At 40.2% G+C, this 22,043-nt stretch overlaps 1 protein-coding gene across 2 annotated transcripts in view; it reads left to right on the forward strand.

Annotated features, from left to right (window-relative positions):
- Positions 1-353: 353 nt before the first annotated feature.
- LOC124776794 (glycerol-3-phosphate phosphatase-like) overlaps positions 354-22,043 on the forward strand; it is a 64,001-nt gene continuing 42,311 nt past the window's right edge. The window contains exons 1-3 of one of the 2 annotated variants that reach the window (XM_047251932.1): positions 354-513; positions 617-777; positions 20,443-20,580. In XM_047251932.1, coding sequence (XP_047107888.1) covers positions 426-513; positions 617-777; positions 20,443-20,580 — 387 coding nt within the window. In that variant the 5' untranslated portion in view covers positions 354-425. Of the gene's footprint in view, positions 514-591; positions 778-20,442; positions 20,581-22,043 lie in introns of both variants that reach the window. The other variant, XM_047251934.1, reaches the window with a different exon arrangement.

Raw genomic sequence — 22,043 nt, forward strand, 5'->3', positions numbered from 1 at the left:
GGTAATTTAGGGAGTTTGACATTTGCAAATGATTTCTACGAGAAATACATTTCTAATCCAAAACTCAGACATCCATTTTCTCTTTGTTAACGCCTCGGTAAATTTTTTAAGCTAAAATACGTACAGCCAAATTAACGTCCACATATATTCCTTCATTAGACGCTAATATGAGTTAGTGTCAGCAAAACTTCCGACAACACTAGCAGACAGAGTGGGATCTGGAGGTGACAGTGGAAATATGCATGTGCAAATTTTCAATGCCTGTGTAAGAAAAATCCAACGTTTTTACGTCTTTAATTTTAATTATCAGCAGTAGTCGCAGCTGACAAATGACTAATGAGTATCTGCAGCCCAAAGATGCACCTTGCTTCAGCCCGGTCTCGGTGTGAAAATGTTTAGTGGATGACTTCATGTAGGAAGTAGAAATGAGGGCGTTGAAACTGACTGAGATGACGTCTCATGCAATTAAGAGTTTATTCAAGTCATTCGATACCATTCTAACAGATTGTGATGGTAATTCTATATATTCACATCATTTTATTTCTGATGCGTACAAAATGTTTGAGTCGTTCAACCTGATCACTAAATTAGCTGTTACCGTTCATCCACAACGTAGGTGTCTTATGGCTTGAAGATGATTTGATCAAAGGATCGGAAACAGTAATGAATGGTTTTAGGAAAATGGGAAAAAGAATTTTCTTCATTACTAACAACAGCAGCAAAACTAGAAATGGAGCTGCAGAGAAATGTAAAAAGTTAGGTTTTCAGGCCGAAAAAGTAAGTAAGAGTGCAGTTCAGTAACCAATGACTCTTTGCAATAAAGTCCAGCAATTTAACCGCAGTAAGAGTTTTCACAGATTTACTGTGTAGTTTACCATAGCAAGCAATATTTGTGCATGGGAAAGTAATCGCACGTAAAACAGATGTTGATGTAGACCTACTTGCGACGCCAGCGAACCAGTTAAATGATACATACACAGAGCGACCCACCCATTTATTTGTTCATGTATCGATCGTTTTCAATTGTTGTCATACATCAGTTGAAAACAGAAGCAACTTCGTTTCACTTCGGAAACTAAGGAAAAAGAAAACTGTGTAGCATATAATAAGTGTTCAATCACAATTAGAGCTTTGAAAACATTTTTTGCCCAAGTTTGTCGTACTATTTAATCTCGAAATATTAATCGCCGCGTTTTCATTTAAGTGAGGCATCGTTCTAAAAGTTTAGTAATGATTTTTCTGTATAACTAATTTAATGTACTGTATTAAGTATGAAGTAATGAACAGTTGTTTCCACTGTTTTACATGAAGTAGGTGCGTGTTCCGTAATAAATAGTCTCTCTCACAATGATGGCCAAACTGGACAATAAAGCATACAAAACAGCCAGCTACAGTTAAGAAGGAAAAACAACGATTTCACAGAATCATAAATACTGACTCAGGCATGTTATTCAGTACGAATTTAGTGAACAAATAATGGAAAGACATGTAATAGTGACATGTAGTAAATAAATTTCTGTCCCAAAAATATTGTTACATTTTAAATTAGTTAGCCCATACTTTATAAGAGATGAAGGACAATTATTGTGGAATCTGATTATAAGGGTGGCATCATGGGTTAACATATGCTGTCATGTTACAGGGAGAAAGCTTTGTTGAAAGTAAATGTCTAGCTTTACAAAGACTTAAAAAGTAAATACTATAGACAACAAGTTCAAAATTTCAAGAACACATCAAAGATAATTTTGGTTGTTATTGCCAAAAACACAGCAAGAATAGTGGACTGTAGAAAGGAGATTTATTGTATTTACTTAGATGTTCAGAGTGTATTCCATAGCAGATGACAGTTTTGCCAGTTGAACTGTTAAACAGAGCCCACCAAGATTATTGGGTTACTTAAAGCTGTAATGTGATGGTATTTGAACCAAAGTACTGAAACCTTAAGCCAATGATAATGTCCACAACCCCTTTAGTGCCTTTCTTCAGTAAAAGATTAAAGGTATAGTTCAGAAAGCCTGAAATATGTTCTCTAATTGTAACCGCATCTCCATCCTTCCTGCTTTCTCAAAATATTTTCATATGGTAGTGCATATGAAAATATTGAACCACCTTACTGACAGTAACCTGTGACACCAGACCCTAATCAGTTTGGTTCTGCAAAGGCTTGTCTGCAGTAGCATGGTATGATACTCACAAACCCTGTTTTGCTAATACTATAAGAAATTTTATCCTTTTGGCATGTTCTGTGATTTTGACAAAACCTATGATTGTTCAGATAATGTAGTTTTACTAGGGATGCTAAAATAATTAAGGTGTTAAATGTATCTCTTTGTATGGATCAAATCATATCTTACCATAACAAAACAGAGCGGGTCGTCTTAAACACTGCTACAGTGGGAATGTAACTTAAGGTTGGAGTGAGGAAATGTTAAATGTGATTAGAAAATAAAAAACAAATTGCCTTCAGTCACAAATCATGATTTTATTTCAATACATGTATTTTGTGCCCTTGGGTTACCTTGAGCCACTTGATCAGTCTATATCATTTTTCGAATTTGGGTTACTCCTGGTTACGATGTAGACTGATCAAGCACTTAAAGATGAGATCCCAGGCTCAAAATGCTTCACGTCTTGAAATAAAAATCACTACTTGTGACTGAAGGTGGTCCTTTTTTTATTTTATGCAAGTAACATAGCCACAGAAGCAACAGTGACAGCAGTGGATAAAATTAAGTTAAATATGGTGTCTCATTGTGGCCCACTCCAATTGTTGAATTAAATAAACGATTTACCACAAATATGGGATGGATTTTCAAAAACTATAATGCTTACCCAAGATTCATGTATACTGATAAAGGGTCTGAACACACCATTACAAATCACAGCGAGGAATATAATGGAACAGGCTTGCCAGTAGTTCACAACGAACAGCTTAATTCTTATGAGTTCAGGGTAAACCTCAACCTTTTGACAGTTACCTCCATCACTGTCATTGGGAGCAACTGACTGTCAAAACTGCTGCTTTGGTGGCCTTATATAGCCCATAGACAGCTTCTGATTGGTCGGTAAGTACATAATGCTTTTGAAGATAGTGTCAGCACCTGAGGTGGTGGTGCTACCTTTCTTGCTGTAGTGGAAACATTGCAACAAATATCTCTGGCTCTTCTCTGCATCGAGAGCTGGTTTCCATGCACCACTAATATGGTATCCACTGTCACGGTTGAAGATATTCTCACACATTCTTATTTCTACAGTCTCTTTAAGTAAAGAATCCTGTTATGTAGAAGCCTGGGACAGACCTTAAATTTTGTCAAATAGTATTTTATGTCCGTTTGTGATGCTGTGCTCAGCAATGCAGATTTCTCCAGTTCTCAATTTTTAATATGTCATAGATGTTCTGTACAGTGGTGGAAGCAGTGTGGATGGACTGACCGATGTGATTGCTTCCGCGCTCACAAGGGATGTTGTAAATCACAGGGATCATGAGGGCATGAGTGTCCTTAACAGGGCATAGCATCTCCTCCATCTTCTTAGGATGTTGGAAAATAGATTTTATACTTCATTTTCCCAGGACTCTGTTATGTAGCATTGCTTTTCGCGGATGATGCTGTAGTATACAGAGAAGTTGCAGCATTAGAAAATTGTAGCGAAATGCAGGAAGATCTGCAGCGGATAGGCACTTGGTGCAGGGAGTGGCAACTGACCCTTAACATAGACAAATGTAATGTATTGCGAATACATAGAAAGAAGGATCCTTTATTGTATGATTATATAATAGCGGAACAAACACTGGTAGCAGTTACTTCTGTAAAATATCTGGGAGTATGCGTGCGGAACGATTTGAAGTGGAATGATCATATAAAATTAATTGTTGGTAAGGCGGGTACCAGGTTGAGATTCATTGGGAGAGTGCTTAGAAAATGTAGTCCGTCAACAAAGGAGGTGGCTTACAAAACACTCGTTCGACCTATACTTGAGTATTGCTCATCAGTGTGGGATCCGTACCAGATCGGTCTGACGGAGGAGATAGAGAAGATCCAAAGAAGAGCGGCGCGTTTCGTCACAGGGATATTTGATAACCGTGATAGCGTTACGGAGATGTTTAGCAAACTCAAGTGGCAGACTCTGCAAGAGAGGCGCTCTGCATCGCGGTGTAGCTTGCTCGCCAGGTTTCGAGAGGGTGCGTTTCTGGATGAGGTATCGAATATATTGCTTCCCCCTACTTATACCTCCCAAGGAGATCACGAATGTAAAATTAGAGAGATTAGAGCGTGCACGGAGGCTTTCAGACAGTCGTTCTTCCCGCGAACCATACGCGACTGGAACAGGAAAGGGAGGTAATGACAGTGGCACGTAAAGTGCCCTCCGCCACACACCGTTGGGTGGCTTGCGGAGTATAAATGTAGATGTAGATGTAGATGCCAAGAGGAAGGAACGCAATGGGTGGCTCATCACATGAATGTTCTACATTTTCATGTTTCCTTTTTCGGAGTACACTGACTTCATATCATGTGACCCATAGCCATTCTTTTAGAACCCATATACAAGTTGATTAATTTTGGAATCCAAGTGGTCAGGAACTATTCCTGGGACAGCATTCAAATTAATTATTACAATTTTAATATAAATAAAATATTCTATACTTTATAGAAATTCAAATAAGAACATCTGAATCAGTCAGCTAAACATGTAAGTAGCTGGGTTATTAATCTTCCATATTCAATAGTCTTCGATTCTCTTCCCAGGAAATCACTATGGAAACTGGTGAACCTTGTAGGATTTTCTGTAAAATTGTACTCCACAGTGAGTCTTTTATAAAGCAGCTCTGCCTGGTCCTATATTGAGATGCCCACATGGTAAGAAATTTTATGATTAGTTTGAAGATTTGTCCACTATTAAGAGTTATGGCCATTAATGGACCCTTGACATCCATATGGTATAGGTGTGTCAGGAGGTTGTCTGGCTTTGGTTTCTTTATTAGACACCCAAAACTTTACTTGACACCATTTACATCTTCAAACCACCATACACACTGTGGCAGATTGTGATGTTGCATCCCGCTTTTCCTGTTGGAGTCACATATAGTTCCTGGGAAGAACGATTGCTGGTAAGCCTCCATATGGGCTCGAGTCTCTCTAATTTTTATCTTGATGATCTTTATGTAAGATATATATGTAGGAGGAAGCAATGTAATGGTCGACTGTTTTAGGTACATGTGCTGTCGGAACTTTAACAGTAGAACATACTATGATGCGGAATGCCTCTATATTAGGGATTGCCATTGGAGGTAGCTGACCATTCCCGCAATGCTTTTGTACCTGCTAAATGAACCTGTAACGAAACATGCTGCTGCTCTTCAGATCTTTAAAAAAAATTGAGACATATTAATGCATGTCACTATTTTAAGCAATTTCAGTGATTCATGATGGTATTTTTATTTGGAATGTGAGCTGAGTAGACCAATGATGATGAGTAGACCAAAGTGGTAATAATAAAGATTTATTTTAAAATTAAAAACTTGAATAAAAAGTACTAATTTTCCATTGTGGAATATTAATAATGTTTATGCAAGTTTTTAATATATCTGTGTCCCTCCAAGAACCAATGGCATATTCCAAAAAAAAAAGATGTATTTCATCAGCACTCTTGGTGGCTCTAAAATATGACTTTTTTCCAATATTTACAAGCTGTGCAGCACCACCTACGCAAAATACATTATTTTCTTCTTGTGTAAAGTGCAACTACGTGTGACCAGCCCATTGAGGTGTTAAAAATGCCAGTAGTATAACAGTACTACAATGTCTTGTAATGGCCAAGTAACCTGTGGTAAGTATAACAACAACACACACAAACAGGAAAAAATCACCACTGAACTGCATAAACTATTCTTGGAAGCATGTCATATAAAACTGTGTGCGCTCAGAATTCATTGCGGAGAAGAAAATACGAGATAAGGTAACATAGAGGATACTGTATGCAGAATATTATAAAACTGACCAGGCTGTTTCACATACATTGTCTCTAGAATGGAACTTCCACTCTGCAGCAGAGTGTGTACTGTTTTGAAACTTCCTGATAGATTAAAACTGTGTGTCAGACCAGGAAACCCCGTACCTTGCTTTTCATGGACAGTGATCGTAGTGATTGAGCTATCCAGGCATAACTCGTGACCCACTCCCACAGTTACTTGGTTCAAATCCCAGTCCATCATACAGTTTCAGTTTGTATAAAGTTTCAAAACTGTGCACATTTCACTAGAGTTAAAGTTTCATTCTGGAAAGAACCTCTGAACTGTGGCTAATCCATTTCTCAACTACATCATTTCTTCCTGGGATGCAAGTCCAGTGAGGTCTGCAGGAGAGGTACTGTGAAATTTGGGAAGTAGGACTGAGGTTGTGAGTTATGCCTGTATATACAATAAGAGCACTTCATGCATAAGGCTAGGTTCTGGGTTTGAGTTGCATTCTAGCACACAGTTTCATTCACATTTTTATTTGTATTTTTTACTCAAAAAGCATCAACATAAAGATTACTCAAATACCAGTAGAAACTAAAAGCAGAACTTGTAAGTCTGAATGTTTCTGTAAAGACGTGCTTAAAACAGAATCAGTATTCCCATTAGGAACTAATGAAAGGAGAAGATAGTAGTAAACCAAAATCAACTCTAAAGGCAGGTTTAGAAAAATCAGCTACTACATCCCCTTCATTCTGGGAAGGCAGAAAAATAATAGAAATGCACAAAGCTAGAAAAACATCACCAGTTTGTCAGACTGTCTTACTTGGTTAATATCTGACATGCCCAATGATAACTATGCCCAATGATGACTATTTGGACTGTACTAAGTGCTTAAAGGAACCAGAAAGCCACTCATCAAAATTTCCAAGAGCCATAGGCATACCAGTTTAGCAGCAGGGTGGGAACAACACGAAATCTCATACATTACAGTGGAATGTAAATGTGTTCAAAACTTTTGTGGAAGAATTAAGCTTGTCGCACACATTTCTTGTGTCTTTGTCTCTAACAACACATTTGAAAAATACTGCCCTTTCCCTCCACAGAGAGAACTTTCTGAGTGTGGAAAGATCTACAGGTAGTGTGGCGTGCTTATGATGAATAACTACTGCATTCCCCTTGTCCTCAACAATAGCTTTCAGATAGCTTCTTCTTTGATGAAGCTGCCTTATATAGTGACCATATGTGTCCTGTAGTCCACAAGACCCTCGTGGACCTTATTACATTGGCACCCCATTCAGTTCATTTTTATGTGGTCTGGAAAACTATCTGACCCTGAAGTTAAGCTTTCAAAACACTCGTGCAATTAGCAGTTTTATGCACCCTGAACACAGGGCTGAACACAATTTCAGCAATTCTATCTAATCATTTTCCATCAGTGATATCTCAATAGGCCTTGCTGTCTTGGTAGATACTACTCATTGAGAAATGACAACAGCTTACATGTTAGTGACGAAATGCCAATCTAGATACATCTGACACATTGGGCACTGCCCAGAAATGAAAGGATGCTGGTAGATTGGGAAATGTTAAAAAAATGAACCATTTTCAAGAATGCTTAGCAAAACTAGCTGAATATTGCACAACCAGCTGGCAGCAATTGAGCACCATCACAGTGTCCAGGAATGGCTGGATCATATTACGGCCATGATCCTCCAATCTGCTGATGCATCCTTCCTGAAGTTTTCTGGCCATGTACAAAATTTCTTTCCCCCAGTGGAATGAAGTGTACCATTCCTCAAACTAGGGCAGGCATGCATTTCTGCATAGGTTCATGTACCAACTAACTGCTGAGAACCTCACAGATTATTGGTTAACAATACCCACCAAATTCTTAAGAAATTAAATGGGGGATCACGATGTCAACCTCCCATCAAAAATCAGTCCATATCGAACTGGGAGACCATCAGTAAGATTTCGTGGTAAGGTGGGAGGTGTTTAGTTACTGGTATAATTCAAAATCAAACAGATATAGTTCAGACAATGGCATAAGTGGCAGCCAGCCGGCATCCCATCTTCAGCAACACAGAACCATCACTGAGAGGAGAAATCAGCAACACTTGGCAAGGACATAAAGCATTACACTATGTTGCAACACCTAAAAGGCTGGTATAGAGGTCATTCTTTACCCTCTTCATCTGCATTTAGAAAATAAAACAGTCACAGACTATGGTGAGATGTGATCTTAATATCCTTTCCGAAAGCAGAAAAGTACAAAGCTTATTCAACTGGTTATCATAGCATTTCTCTGAATAGCAGTGAAGGAAAGAGTGAATTGAGGACAGCCATCTAGTCTGTGTTCTTGGATCCAGACAGCTCGTTTGTAACTTCCAATACAGATGCATGAGGGATCTCTTCACCTAAAATAACCTAACCCTGCTTGCCAATGCAGGCATCACATAGTAGATATATTTTTCTATATCCAAAATTCATACAGTACCAGTTGGAGCTAGATCAGTGGGGCTTCCTAAGACAGCTGCTCATTTTATTACTTTCCTTCTTGTGTAGGTCCTACAGCATGTATCAAGTCCTGGAATTCCTGTCAGATTGTTTTAAAAGGGAAATCATGTCCCTTAGGGTACCATCCTATTTTCATAAACAGTATATTGTATGTGATTAAAAGACCAGTTTGAGTTTTCCTTTTCTTGGACAATTTTGCGATCTTCTCCAACCCTAAAACAGAAACACAATGTCTGTAGTTAAACAATGAGAAGCTCGGGGAGATACTATTCATAAGGTAAACAAAAGCTTGAGTTTTCTGGGCTTTGTATTTAACAGCAACCTGACCACCTCACCACACTTGAGAGTTGCAGAAGCAAGGTCCCTGGCAGCAATGCACAGCCAGAAGTCCTTAATCATATGTCATTGACAAGGTACATAGCAATTTAATAGAGGCCCGTCTGGGCTAATGTGGTGGCATTGGTCAGTACACCTTGATATCACGAGTAATATAGCAGTTTTTCAGAGTTCAGCTGTCACTTGCACCATGGGCTGACCATGAAGGCTGTTCTTACTTGCATGTCTCATGCAGATCATAAACAGTTATGCTTTATAACTCTGGTACATTTTGAAATTTCTATTGCTATAATTGCCCAGTCTGATGGCGCAGTATAGTAATAGAGCAAGGAAGTGGAAAAAGATGGATTGAAATGTGACAACTAACTGTACTCTTCCTTTTAGTTACACATATTTACCATTTAAAATAATTAATAGGTCAACATGAATACTGTTTTCATAGTGCTTTGCATCATATAACCATGTAAATAAAATTAACTACATAGATATTAACTGATGATGTTAGAGGAGGATTATATCTTAACTGATGATGTTAGAGCAGGACATTCATTCTGAGGCTGCTAAGCAAGACAGTCCAGAACTTGTTTATTCTTGAAGTGTTCTTCTTAACTTCCCAGTTAGCTTTACTGTTTAGATATGTGATTCAGAAAAAGTTTCTTGTCCTTAATTACAAGGTAATAAAATGTTGCTGAGATTTTTTAATTTAGAATGTGTAATAAATGTCAAGAATTCCCATCATGTATTTATACTTCTAAATGCTTTCTCTGTGGAAAGCTGCAAAAAATATTCTCAAAGCTTATCACTGTAGTTAGCCATTTAAATGATGAGGTTGTGAGACATCCGTTAGGAATCTCAGTGGTCCTCCCACGATTGATAATTTCTTTTGCAGCAGGCCAACAATTTTCTGTTTGATCTCCAATAAACTGTTACTATTCCTACATTTGAAGGTAGTTTAGCATGCCTATACTTCTGTGCACTGTGCATAGTCTTAAATGGTACATGCTGAACTGTCAAAGTCAATATTTCAGAAGCAAGTCCTCCTTGCTTTTTCATTGGTATTGTCGTAACATGAATGGCGAGTTAAACTGCCACTTACTTTAATTCATGGACGACTGGAAAGAAAAAGTTTGAAACTGAGACTGGTGTCTTCTGTCAGTGTTAAAACTTCAACAAAGATTTAATGTAGAAGGATAACTTCAGTCCTCAGCTGCTACAGAATTATTCAAATTTATTCACAGTGATTGCAGACTCTTGCAGGAAATTCATTTCCTCTATTAATAAGCATAAACACCCATAGATGAAGGAACAGTGTTTGCATTTCCAGGGAGTATTAAAAGACATTTCCTGTGCTCTTTTTTTCCCCTAATGTTGTGACATTGTAGAATGCTCCAAGATAACAAAATCTTGAAAAGTTATTGTCCACTTTATAACCAAGGTTGTGGAGCAGATGGGATGTATTGAAACCAAAAAGTTTGGCATCTGTTCAGATTTCATGAGTGCACTACAAGCCACCTAGTGAATTTACCCAGCAGAGAAATCTGTCCAGTCTAGTCTGGCAACTTTCCTTTGAATACACTGTTTAAGGTTAGAGGGCTATAACGGCATGTAAGAATTCAGGGCACTAAATTAGTGGAGGCAACAACAAAGCAGGTGTATACCGTACCTAGTGGGGCAAACTGTTAAGTCCGCCTACATACTGCAATCTTCTTGTTGAGGGCCAGAATCATGTGTCATTGGGGTGATAAGTAGTTAAATGTGAGGAGAAACAAGCTATAGGTGGTAAAACAAATTAACCATCTATGCATAGCTACTTCCAGCCATTGAGATAGAATGACTTCCTGTATTTTGCCTATGAATGGGGCACAGTTTTTATACTCATGGTTTCTCATCCATTAACAGAACTTATTAGTGTGTAATGCTTTGGTGTATGTCCGTCTTTCAGCCCTACTTTGTATGAGAACACTTGAAAGAACAGCCTATAATATGCCTAGATTTTGTTGTTGTTGTTGTCTTCAGTTCTGAGACTGGTTTGATGCAGCTCTCCATGCTACTCTATCCTGTGCAAGCTTCTTCATCTCCCAGTACCTACTGCAACCTACATCCTTCTGAATCTGCTTGGTGTATTCATCTCTTGGTCTCCCTCTACGATTTTTACCCTCCACGCTGCCCTCCAATACTAAATTGGTGATCCCGTGATGCCACAACACATGTCCTACCAACCGATCCCTTCTTCTAGTCAAGTTGTGCCACAAACTTCTCTTCTCCCCAATCCTATTCAACACCTCCTCATTAGTTATGTGATCTACCCATCTAATATTCAGCATTCTTCTGTAGCACCACATTTCGAAAGCTTCTATTCTCTTCTTGTCTAAACTATTTATCGTCCATGTTTCACTTCCATACATGGCTACACTCCATACAAATACTTTCAGAAACGACTTCCAGACACTTAAATCTATACTCGATGTTAACAAATTTCTCTTCTTCAGAAACACTTTCCTTGCCATTGCCAGTCTACATTTTATATCCTCTCTACTTCGACCATCATCAGTTATTTTGCTCCCCAAATAAATTCCTGTACTACTTTAAGTGTCTCATTTCCTAATCTAATACCCTCAACATCACCCGACTTAATTCGACTACATTCCATTATCCTCATTTTGCTTTTGCTGATGTTCATCTTATATCCTTCCTTCAAGACACTATCCATTCCATTCAACTGCTCTTCCAAGTCCTTTGCTGTCTCTGACAGAATTACAATGTCATCGGCGAACCTCAAAGTTTTTATTCCTTCTCCATGGATTTTAATACCTACTCCGAATTTTTCTTTTGTTTTCTTCACTGCTTGTTCAATATACAGATTGAATAACATCGAGGAGAGGCTACAACCCTGTCTCACTCCCTTCCCAACCACTGCTTCCCTTTCATGCCCCTCGACTCTTATAACTGCCATTTGGTTTCTATGCAAATTGTAAATAACCTTTTGCTCCCTGTATTTTATCCCTGCCACCTTCAGAGTTTGAAAGAGAGTATTCCAGTCAACATTGTCAAAAGCTTTCTCTAAGTCTACAAATGCTAGAAACATAGGTTTGCCTTTCCTAAATCTAGCTTCGAAGATAAGCCGTAGTGTCAGTATTGCCTCATGTGTTCCAGTATTTCTACGGAACCCAAACTGATTTTCCCCAAAGTTGGCTTCTACTAGTTTTTCCATTCATCTGTAAATAATTCGCGTTAGTATTTTGCAGCCATGACTTATTAAACTGATAGATCGGTAATTTTCACATCTGTCAACACCTGCTTTCTTTGGGATTGGAATTATTATATTCTTCTTGAAGTCTGCCTCTCTCATACATCTTGCTCACCAGATGGTAGAGTTTTGTCAGGACTGGCTCTCCCAAGGCCGTCAGCAGTTCTAATGGAATGTTGTCTACTCCCAGGGCCTTGGTTCGACTGAGGTCTTTCAGTGCTCTATCAAACTCTCCACGCAGTATCATATCTTCCATTTCATCTTCATCTACATCCTCTTCCATTTCTATAATATTGTCCTCAAGTACATCACCCTTGTATAGACGCTCTATATACTCCTTCAACCTTTCTGCTTTCCCTTCTTTGCTTAGAACTGGGTTTCCATCTGAGCTCTTGATATTCATACAAGTGGTTCTCTTTTCTCCAACGGTCTCTTTAATTTTCCTGTAAGCAGTATCTACACTCCTGGAAATGGAAAAAAGAACACATTGACACCGGTGTGTCAGACCCACCATACTTGCTCCGGACACTGCGAGAGGGCTGTACAAGCAATGATCACACGCACGGCACAGCGGACACACCAGGAACCGCGGTGTTGGCCGTCGAATGGCGCTAGCTGCGCAGCATTTGTGCACCGCCGCCGTCAGTGTCAGCCAGTTTGCCGTGGCATACGGAGCTCCATCGCAGTCTTTAACACTGGTAGCATGCCGCGACAGCGTGGACGTGAACCGTATGTGCAGTTGACGGACTTTGAGCGAGGGCGTATAGTGGGCATGCGGGAGGCCGGGTGGACGTACCGCCGAATTGCTCAACACATGGGGCGTGAGGTCTCCACAGTACATCGATGTTGTCGCCAGTGGTCGGCGGAAGGTGCACGTGCCCGTCGACCTGGGACCGGACCGCAGCGACGCACGGATGCACACCAAGACCGTAGGATCCTACGCAGTGCCGTAGGGGACCGCACCGCCACTTCCCAGCAAATTAGGGACACTGTTGCTCCTGGGGTATCGGCGAGGACCATTCGCAACCGTCTCTATGAAGCTGGGCTACGGTCCCACACACCGTTAGGTCGTCTTCCGCTCACGCCCCAACATCGTGGAGCCCGCCTCCAGTGGTGTCGCGACAGGCGTGAATGGAGGGACGAATGGAGACGTGTCGTCTTCAGCGATGAGAGTCGCTTCTGCCTTGGTGCCAATGATGGTCGTATGCGTGTTTGGCGCCGTGCAGGTGAGCGCCACAATCAGGACTGCATACGACCGAGGCACACAGGGCCAACACCCGGCATCATGGTGTGGGGAGCGATCTCCTACACTGGCCGTACACCACTGGTGGTCGTCGAGGGGACACTGAATAGTGCACGGTACATCCAAACCGTCATCGAACCCATCGTTCTACCATTCCTAGACCGGCAAGGGAACTTGCTGTTCCAACAGGACAATGCACGTGCGCATGTATCCCGTGCCACCCAACGTGCTCTAGAAGGTGTAAGTCAACTACCCTGGCCAGCAAGATCTCCGGATCTGTCCCCCACTGAGCATGTTTGGGACTGGATAAAGCGTCGTCTCACGCGGTCTGCACGTCCAGCACGAACGCTGGTCCAACTGAGGCGCCACGTGGTAATGGCATGGCAAGCCGTTCCACAGGACTACATCCAGCATCTCTACGATCGTCTCCATGGGAGAATAGCAGCCTGCATTGCTGCGAAAGGTGGATATACACTGTACTAGTGCCGACATTGTGCATGCTCTGTTGCCTGTGTCTATGTGCCTGTGGTTCTGTCAGTGTGATCATGTGATGTATCTGACCCCAGGAATGTGTCAATAAAGTTTCCCCTTCCTGGGACAATGAATTCACGGTGTTCTTATTTCAATTTCCAGGAGTGTATCTTACCCCTAATGAGATAAGCCTCTACATCCTCACATTTATCCTCTAGCCATCCCTGCTTAGCCATTTTGCACTTCCTGTCGATCTCATTTTTGAGACGTTTGTATTCCTTTTTGCCTGCTTCGTTTACTGCATTTTTATATTTTCTCCTTTCATCAATTAAATTCAATATTTCTTCTGTTACCCAAGGATATCTACTAGCCCTCGTCTTTTTACCTACTTGATCCTCTGCTGCCTTCACTACTTCATCCCTCAAAGCTACCCATTCTTCTTCTACTGTATTTCTTTCCCCCATTCCTGCCATTTGTTCCCTTACGCTCTCCCTGAAAATCTGTACAACCTCTGGTTCGTTCAGTTTATCCAGGTCCCATCTCCTTAAATTCCCACCTTTTATCAGTTTCTTCAGTTTTAATCTACAGTTCATAATCAATAGATTGTGGTCAGAGTCCACATCTGCCCCTGGACATGTCTTACAATTTAAAACCTGGTTCCTAAATCTCTGTCTTACCATTATATAATCTATCTGAAATCTGTCAGTATCTCCAGGCTTCTTCCATGTATACAGCCTTCTTTTATGATTCTTGAACCAAATGTTAGCTATGATTAAGTTGTGCTCTGTGCAAAATTCTACCAGGCGGCTTCCTCTTTCATTTCGTACCCCCAATCCATATTCACCTACTACGTTTCCTTCTCTCCCTTTTCCTACTACCGAATTCCAGTCACCCATGACTTAAATTTTCGTCTCCCTTCACTATCTGAATAATTTCTATTATTTCATCATACATTTCTTCAATTTCTTCGTCATCTGCAGAGCTAATTGGCTTATAAACTTGTACTACTGTCGTAGGTGTGGACTTCGTGTCTATCTTGGCCACAATAATGCGTTCACTATGCTGTTTGTAGTAGCTTACCCACATTCCTATTTTTTTATTCATTATTAAACCTACTCTTGCATTACCCCTATTTGGCTTTGTATTTATAACCCTGTATTCACCTGACCAAAAGTCTTGTTCCTCCTGCCACCGAACTTCACTAATTCCCACTATATCTAACTTTAACCTATCCATTTCCCTTTTTAAATTTTCTAACCTACCTGCCCGATTAAGGGATCTGACATTCCACGCTCCGATCCATAGAATTCCAGTTTTCTTTTTCCTGATAATGACGTCCTCTTGAGTAGTCCCCGCCCGGAGATCTGAATGGGGGACTATTTTACCTCCGGAATATTTTACCCAAGAGGACACCATCATCATTAACCATACAATAAAGCTGCATGCCCTCGGGAAAAATTACGGCTGTAGTTTCCCCTTGCTTTCAACCGTTCGCAGTACCAGCACAGCAAGGCCATTTTGGTTAGTGTTACAAGGTCAGATCAGTCAATCATCCGGACTCTTGCCCCTGCAGCTACTGGAAAGGCTGCTGCCCCTCATCAGGAACCACACATTTGCCTGGCCTCTCAAAAGATACCCCTCCATTGTGGTTGCACCTACGGTACGGCTATCTGTATCGCTGAGGCACGCAAGCCTCCCCACCAACGGCAAGGTCCATGGTTCATGGGGGGAGGTATGCCTAGATCTGGGTGGTTATAATTAACGTGGAGCTACTCATGGGGGTCCATTGTAGGCTATAATTATCATATGGCAGTGTAACTTGGTAAATATGTTAATGTGTTAATGTGGAACTGATTTATGTTGGGAAAAAAATTGTTCCAGTTTTGGCCACCAGTTGCAAATCTGACAATACACTGTGTGACGGTATGACATCCATGTAGTCATTTGAGAGGCCATAACGTGAGTGAACGGTATAGCTGTCAAGGAGAGAGGTTATGCACTGTTAGCAAAACTATTTTATGTGAACGGCAGTAATTACAGTGGTGCTTGGAGTATTGCTGAATGAAAGGTCTGAGGCGAGAGTCAGTGACATTATGTGGTTTAAAGAAGATGATAATGAAATTCGAAAACACGGGTGACCTTTGTGTGGCACCTAGAAGAGGAAGGTCTCCTATCCCAGTGGAAGTTACTGACAAAGTTGCTATTGCTCTAACTGGCCATGCAGCACATACCCAGATAGTGCTAGGGATTGTGCAGTGTCATGAAAATTGCCTATCCCATGGTCAACAGTACGGAAAGTTTCGCTGTCTATTTTACACTGATCCAGACAGAACATCAATTGAAACCTCATGATCCGCAGCACTTTCTGAACTGGCTCTGCAGTTTATGCCATGGATCAAAGTTGAAGACATGTAGCTGGGCAATGTTCTGTGGAGTCATGATCCACATTTTACAGTACAGAAAGCAGTGAATGCACAGAACTGCTGGATTTGGGGTACTGTTACAGAGCATGTTGTGCACTCACCATATGTGGCTGTGTAGTATAGATTCACAAGCAACCTTATATTCAGTCTGTGCTTCTTTGAAGAGAATACACCCAGAGGGCCTGTCAGGCGTACCATGATGTCTGCCCATTATTGAGATCTCCATGTACAACATATGACTCCTGCTTCAAAAGAGAGCAACTGTGTGGAAACCACAGTTTTCATACAAGGTGGGGCAACACATATCACTCGCACCGTGAAAGATCTGCTTAATGCAACCTTCCTCGAACGTGTTATCTACAGAGGTTTTTCAGATGCATGGCCTGCAAGATCACCTGATCTGAATCTGGCTCTGGGGATAGCTGAAAGAAAGCATTTACCAGAGACACATTAGATCTGTTGCTTCAACATTATGCCTTTCTCACTTGTTTGACATTTTCTGCCCTTGTCCCATTCCTAATGCATGACATGGAAACATTTCTAAATGTCTTTCTTCCATCACGGTGCCAGATTTACACCTGGTGGCCAAAAGTGGAACAAATTTTTTCCATTGTCATTGGTCCTACCTGAACATATTGGCATATCTACCAAGTTTCCCTACCATATGATAATTACATCCCTCACTGGACCTCTGTGAGTAGTTGCAATTTAATTTTAAACAACCAGTGCTTGTGCTCTGTTTCGAGTGAGGACACACAAGGTGCAATACACTTACTACATTTTTAAGTTTTTAAAATTGAGAAGACATAAGCTTCAATTGTAGCAACTGATTCCAGAATCACCCGTATTGTATCTTTTTCCATAGTGTTACAGTTGTACAACTATTCATGTACATGTAATATATAGCATTTTATCAGTTTATTATTTTTAATTTACATTTTATTATCTTTTACAATGACTGTATCATAAATCAGATAGGGCATATGAGTTTGGAAGCCCTGCACTAAAATAACAACATATGTTGTGGAGGTGCATGAACACCGTTTTGGGTGAGATAGGAAGAAGGCTGTGTAGGATTTTCTTCAATACATAGCTTGACAGGAGATTGTAAAATCCCGTCAGTGATTGTGGTTCAGTTATTATGGGCCTTAGAGGTACATGTGATGAAGGAGATGCTGTTTTATGGCAAGCTCAACAGCATACTGTGGGAGTATTTACTTGTCACTGTGGATATGAAGTGTTCATGGTTTGGCAGGCTATGTGGAAGAGAGTTTTTGATGCAAAGCAGGTGACAGCAAGTAATGTGTTGGTGAATAGTTATGATTATAAGTTCTCATGAAAGGAAAAATAAAACAGAAGTTAATATTCAATAAGGTGGTTTACTGAACTGAGAAGGATCAGATGAGTTGAATGGGTCAGAATGTGTTCAGATTGTCCGGACCATAAAGATGTCATTAGTGAATATAAACTGCTTGAGTGGATTTTAGGATTGATATAGTAGAAAAGATTTCTATGCGTGGCCCATGCATGGATTGCCATAGGAGTTGGCATGTAACTGTCTAGTGTCTTGCATCTGTTTGTAGGCTCTGCCTCAAAAGAAGAAATAGCTATCATTGCAGATGTAATAAGTCAGTGTGGTGGATTTGGAATCACTCAGATGGAAGAAGTATTCACTTGTAGGACTATTTCATTATCTGCCTAACTGAAGCCTGTAGGAGAATCTCACAATAGCCCAGTAGAATAATTTCTTTTGTTTAACTAAAAAATAACTCAGTTAGTGAGGTCATACATTTATCGAATTGTAGAGAGTATTGTCTGAACCTATCTTCACGAATTCTTTCATAGTGCAAGCCAGCATGTAAGATATTTTGTTCTTTGTGCACACTGATATATTTTGATAGGGAGAAAAGCTCACTAAATTTTTCACCAACTGAAGACCCAAATTAAATATTCATAATCTCTGCTTATTTTACTTAATGTTGTTTTATATCAAGACCTTTACAACAGCTGCCCCAAGTGTTCACTTTTTACTATCCAGTTTCTCTAGAAAATGCAGTGACACATTTATTTTCCTTTTGTCTTCCCCTTAGTGACTGTTTCATCTTACTTTATTTTCACAGCAACTGTTATAGTGGAGTAAGTTCTGATTGGTCATGGAGTGCTGCTTTGTAATTTTGCACCTGAACTTAACTCTGTTAGTTATCATGTTCAGTAGTCTACAAGTCATTCAGATTTTAGAATATCTGCAAAAACTTTGAGGCAGAAGACCAATCAAAGATCCGTCTCTGACAAGACAATCTCCAGAGTTGGTTTATTCATAGCCTGTTTAGCCAGGCAGTCAGCAAGTTGATTGCCTGGAATCCCAACATATCATGGGGTCCAAATGAAAGTCACTGAACATCCACTGTTGCCAAGGTCATACAAAGACTCCTGGATAGTCAGTACCAAAGGATGGCGAGGTAAGCACTAGTCAAGAGCTTGTAGGCTGCTTAGAAAGTAACTACAGATGACAAAGAACTCCCCTGGGCAGGAACGGATATGCTCAAGAGTGTGAGATATGGCTACCAACTCTGCAGTGAAAACACTGCAGCCATCCTGCAAGGAGAGCTGTTGTGTTCTGCGTTAATGGCTTTGAAATATTATTACGTTGGTTGCAGGTAAGATGCCGGAAACAAATAGAAGTACCTTCATGCAGAATTCAAGAAAACATACGTAGAGCTGATGTCAAAAAGAAGTGGTTCTGCAGTAGCAGCTGACACAGAATGTGACTGGCCTTATTTGCCGGATGGTTGCAATGTTTTCAGTGCAGAGCTGGTAGATGCCTCTCATGCTCTGGAACACATCCGCACCTATGCCAAAGAGTCCTCCTCCATCTGTAGTGACTCCTTAAGCAGCTTACCAGCTCTTCACTAGTGCTTCCCTTGCCATCCTTTAGTGCTGACTATCCATGAGTCTCTTTATGCCCTTGGAAACAGTGGATGTTCAGTGACCCCAGGACATGTCAGGGTACCAGGTAATGAACTTGCTGACAGCCTGGCCAAACAGCCTACTGGTAAACCGACTCTGGAGATTGGCCTGCCGGAGACTGATCTCTGATCGGTCTTCCACATAAAATTTTTGTGATCTGGGATACTGAGTGGCACACCCTCTTTACACCAAATAAACTACATGTTAACAAGGAGACAGCAAATGAGTGTCGGTCATCCATGCAAGTCACTTGCACGGGCACCATTGTCCTTTGCCGGCTCCGCATCAGCCATACTTTTCTAACACATGGTCACCTCCTCCTTCACGAGGACCCACCTCAGTGTCACTGTGGCTCCCACATGACAGTCATCCACATTTTGTTGGACTGCCCTACTTTAGCTGCTCTGCAGCGGACTTTTAACCCTCCCACCACCTTGCCTCCGATGTTGGGTGACAGTGCTTCAATGGCTGGTGTTGTTTTACGTTTTATTCATAAGGGAGGTTTTTTATCACACAATGCAAGGACGGGAGTGTGGCCTTCTCTTCCAGGCCTCCATCCTCACCCCATTTTAACTCTCCCTCACTTTTTCTTTGTTGTTTGTTTACCTTGGTGTTCGTCTCACCTTCTCTTTTAAGCTGGAGATTTTAGTATCTTGTAGAGTGTCTAGCTCATCCTTTTTTATTCTTGTGATCAGGCAGCCTCGGCTACCTGCTATATTATTTTAATACCTTCTACTACTTTTCCTTTTAGTGTACATTTTGGTTACATTATTTTGTTTTTTCATTCTGTGTGGTTCCCCATTAGTTTCCCACACCTTTCCTTTCCCAGCTCCTTTTGGGAATTGTTTTAATTTGAGCCTTATTTGCATGAGGAAAAATGGACTGATGACCCATAATTTGGTCCCTTTATACCCCAAACCAACTAACTTAGAATATCTGCTTCAGTTAAATATTGCATCTCAATCCCAATGGGATATTCACCTTGTTAGCTGTGTTTTGAGTCAAATACACTAACTCAATTTCTGAAGAATGATTATAATTGTACTACCATTCTTTTACTAATGGGGCACTGAAATTAAAATTAATTGTGCAACAAGATCACTTTTTTTTACCTGTTGGTAAGCTGTATCACCTGCTTTAGTCACTTCACATACTAACTTCAGTGTTTTGTGAAGAGAAGTGGCTATTACAGTCCTTTTTTTTTTTTAACAAAATAGCATTTGTGTTAATAATGATTCATAACTGTAAACAAGATTTCTGTACTGATCAGTTTTTTTAACAGGAAGAAATAATATCAACATCATATTTGGCTGCTTCTTATTTGACTGACATCGGGTTTAAGAAGAAGGTTTATGTATTTGGCTCATCTGGTGTTACTGAAGAGTTGAAGTATGCTGGCCACAAATCAAATGAGCCTGGTGTAAGTAGTTTATTGTTACAGAAAGTCTTTACTTTACACAGACATCTAAATTTTAATGGACCAAATGAGCTGAATGGAACACGCCAGTGAACATTTGACTTTTTGAATACATACACATTCCTCATGATTACTGTTGTGCAGTGGTCTTGTGGGATTTGTGTATCTATTTTTCATTGATTATATCATTTTGTACTTGTGACTTCAGTATCTGTTTTGGTACTGGGTTTGTTTTTTAATTTGATATAAATTTGTCTCTTTCAACATTCCTGTGATTGTAAGGGGTGTAATGGAAAGCAATGCCTTTGAATTTTTTTATTCTGTTTTCAATATCAGTTGAGGTATTAGATGTCATGATATTACTCAGTTGACTTTCCCGCTTTGCTGATGCAAGTTGCAACCCTCTGCTGCCAGAGGGTTCCAAATTGTAGCATGTAATGTGAGGGTGTGTAATGTAACTACGTTGGTATGTGAGAAGTCCTCAGAAAACTGAAACCGTGAATTTGAAGAGCTTGTCTGCACATGAAGCACCCTCTCCTGCAGCATGATAATGTCAGATCAGACACAAGTGCTGCAACATCTGTCACCGTGATTTCACTGCCATCGATCATCCCCCATACAGTCCAGATTTATCTCAATCTGATTTTTCCATGACAAAGAACCCCTTCAATGGCTTCAGTTTGGTCGTGATGATGCAATGCAAGCAGAGGAGAGGCTGTGGCTCCATCAATGAAGTCAAGCATTCTGCAGTGACAGTATCAACAAACTGGTCTCTTGTTGCGACAAATATGTTTGTCGCCAGGGTGAGTATGTTGAGAAATAAATATGTAGACACGAAGAATAAAGATGTAAAATGTTAATAAAGTTTGTTTTATTTAAAAACCTTTAAGAGTTTTCTCATAAAAACTCAGCATGTTCCCTCATATGAATGTGTATTACTTTATCAAACAATGGAAAATCCAGCAATGGAAAATTGTATTACTTTATTTTAGATCTGCTTGACTTCTTGTGTACATGGGTCACTTTAAATGTTGCAAAATACCACTGAGGTGTAAGCAGTAAGCCAAAATGTATTTGCAAATGATTCTTCAGAGGTATGTGTGTGTGGTTCAAATGAAGATGCTGAGAACATTCTATTTTGAAAAAGGTAAATATGAACCAAGTTCTTTACACTGTAAGAACCACTACTAGAGTTTTTAAAGCAATTACTTCTGCGAAATTTTTCATTGCAACAAAATGACCATCAAATTCACATGCACTAAAACACACTGCAAAATTGCCATGCACAATGCTCTCTTAAAAATTCCTGACTGTAGCCAATATTCAGAATATGAAAATTATGGGCCAAATCTTCTTTAATAGCATTGTGGCAGCAACTTAATAGCTAAATAATAGCTTTCATCATTGAATTCTGAGACTGCACAATGGGAAATCTTAAATAAACAGTGTGATTTAGTTCTGTAAAT

The sequence above is a fragment of the Schistocerca piceifrons genome, chromosome 2, assembly GCF_021461385.2.
Source record: "Schistocerca piceifrons isolate TAMUIC-IGC-003096 chromosome 2, iqSchPice1.1, whole genome shotgun sequence".
Lineage (NCBI taxonomy): Eukaryota > Metazoa > Arthropoda > Insecta > Orthoptera > Acrididae > Schistocerca > Schistocerca piceifrons.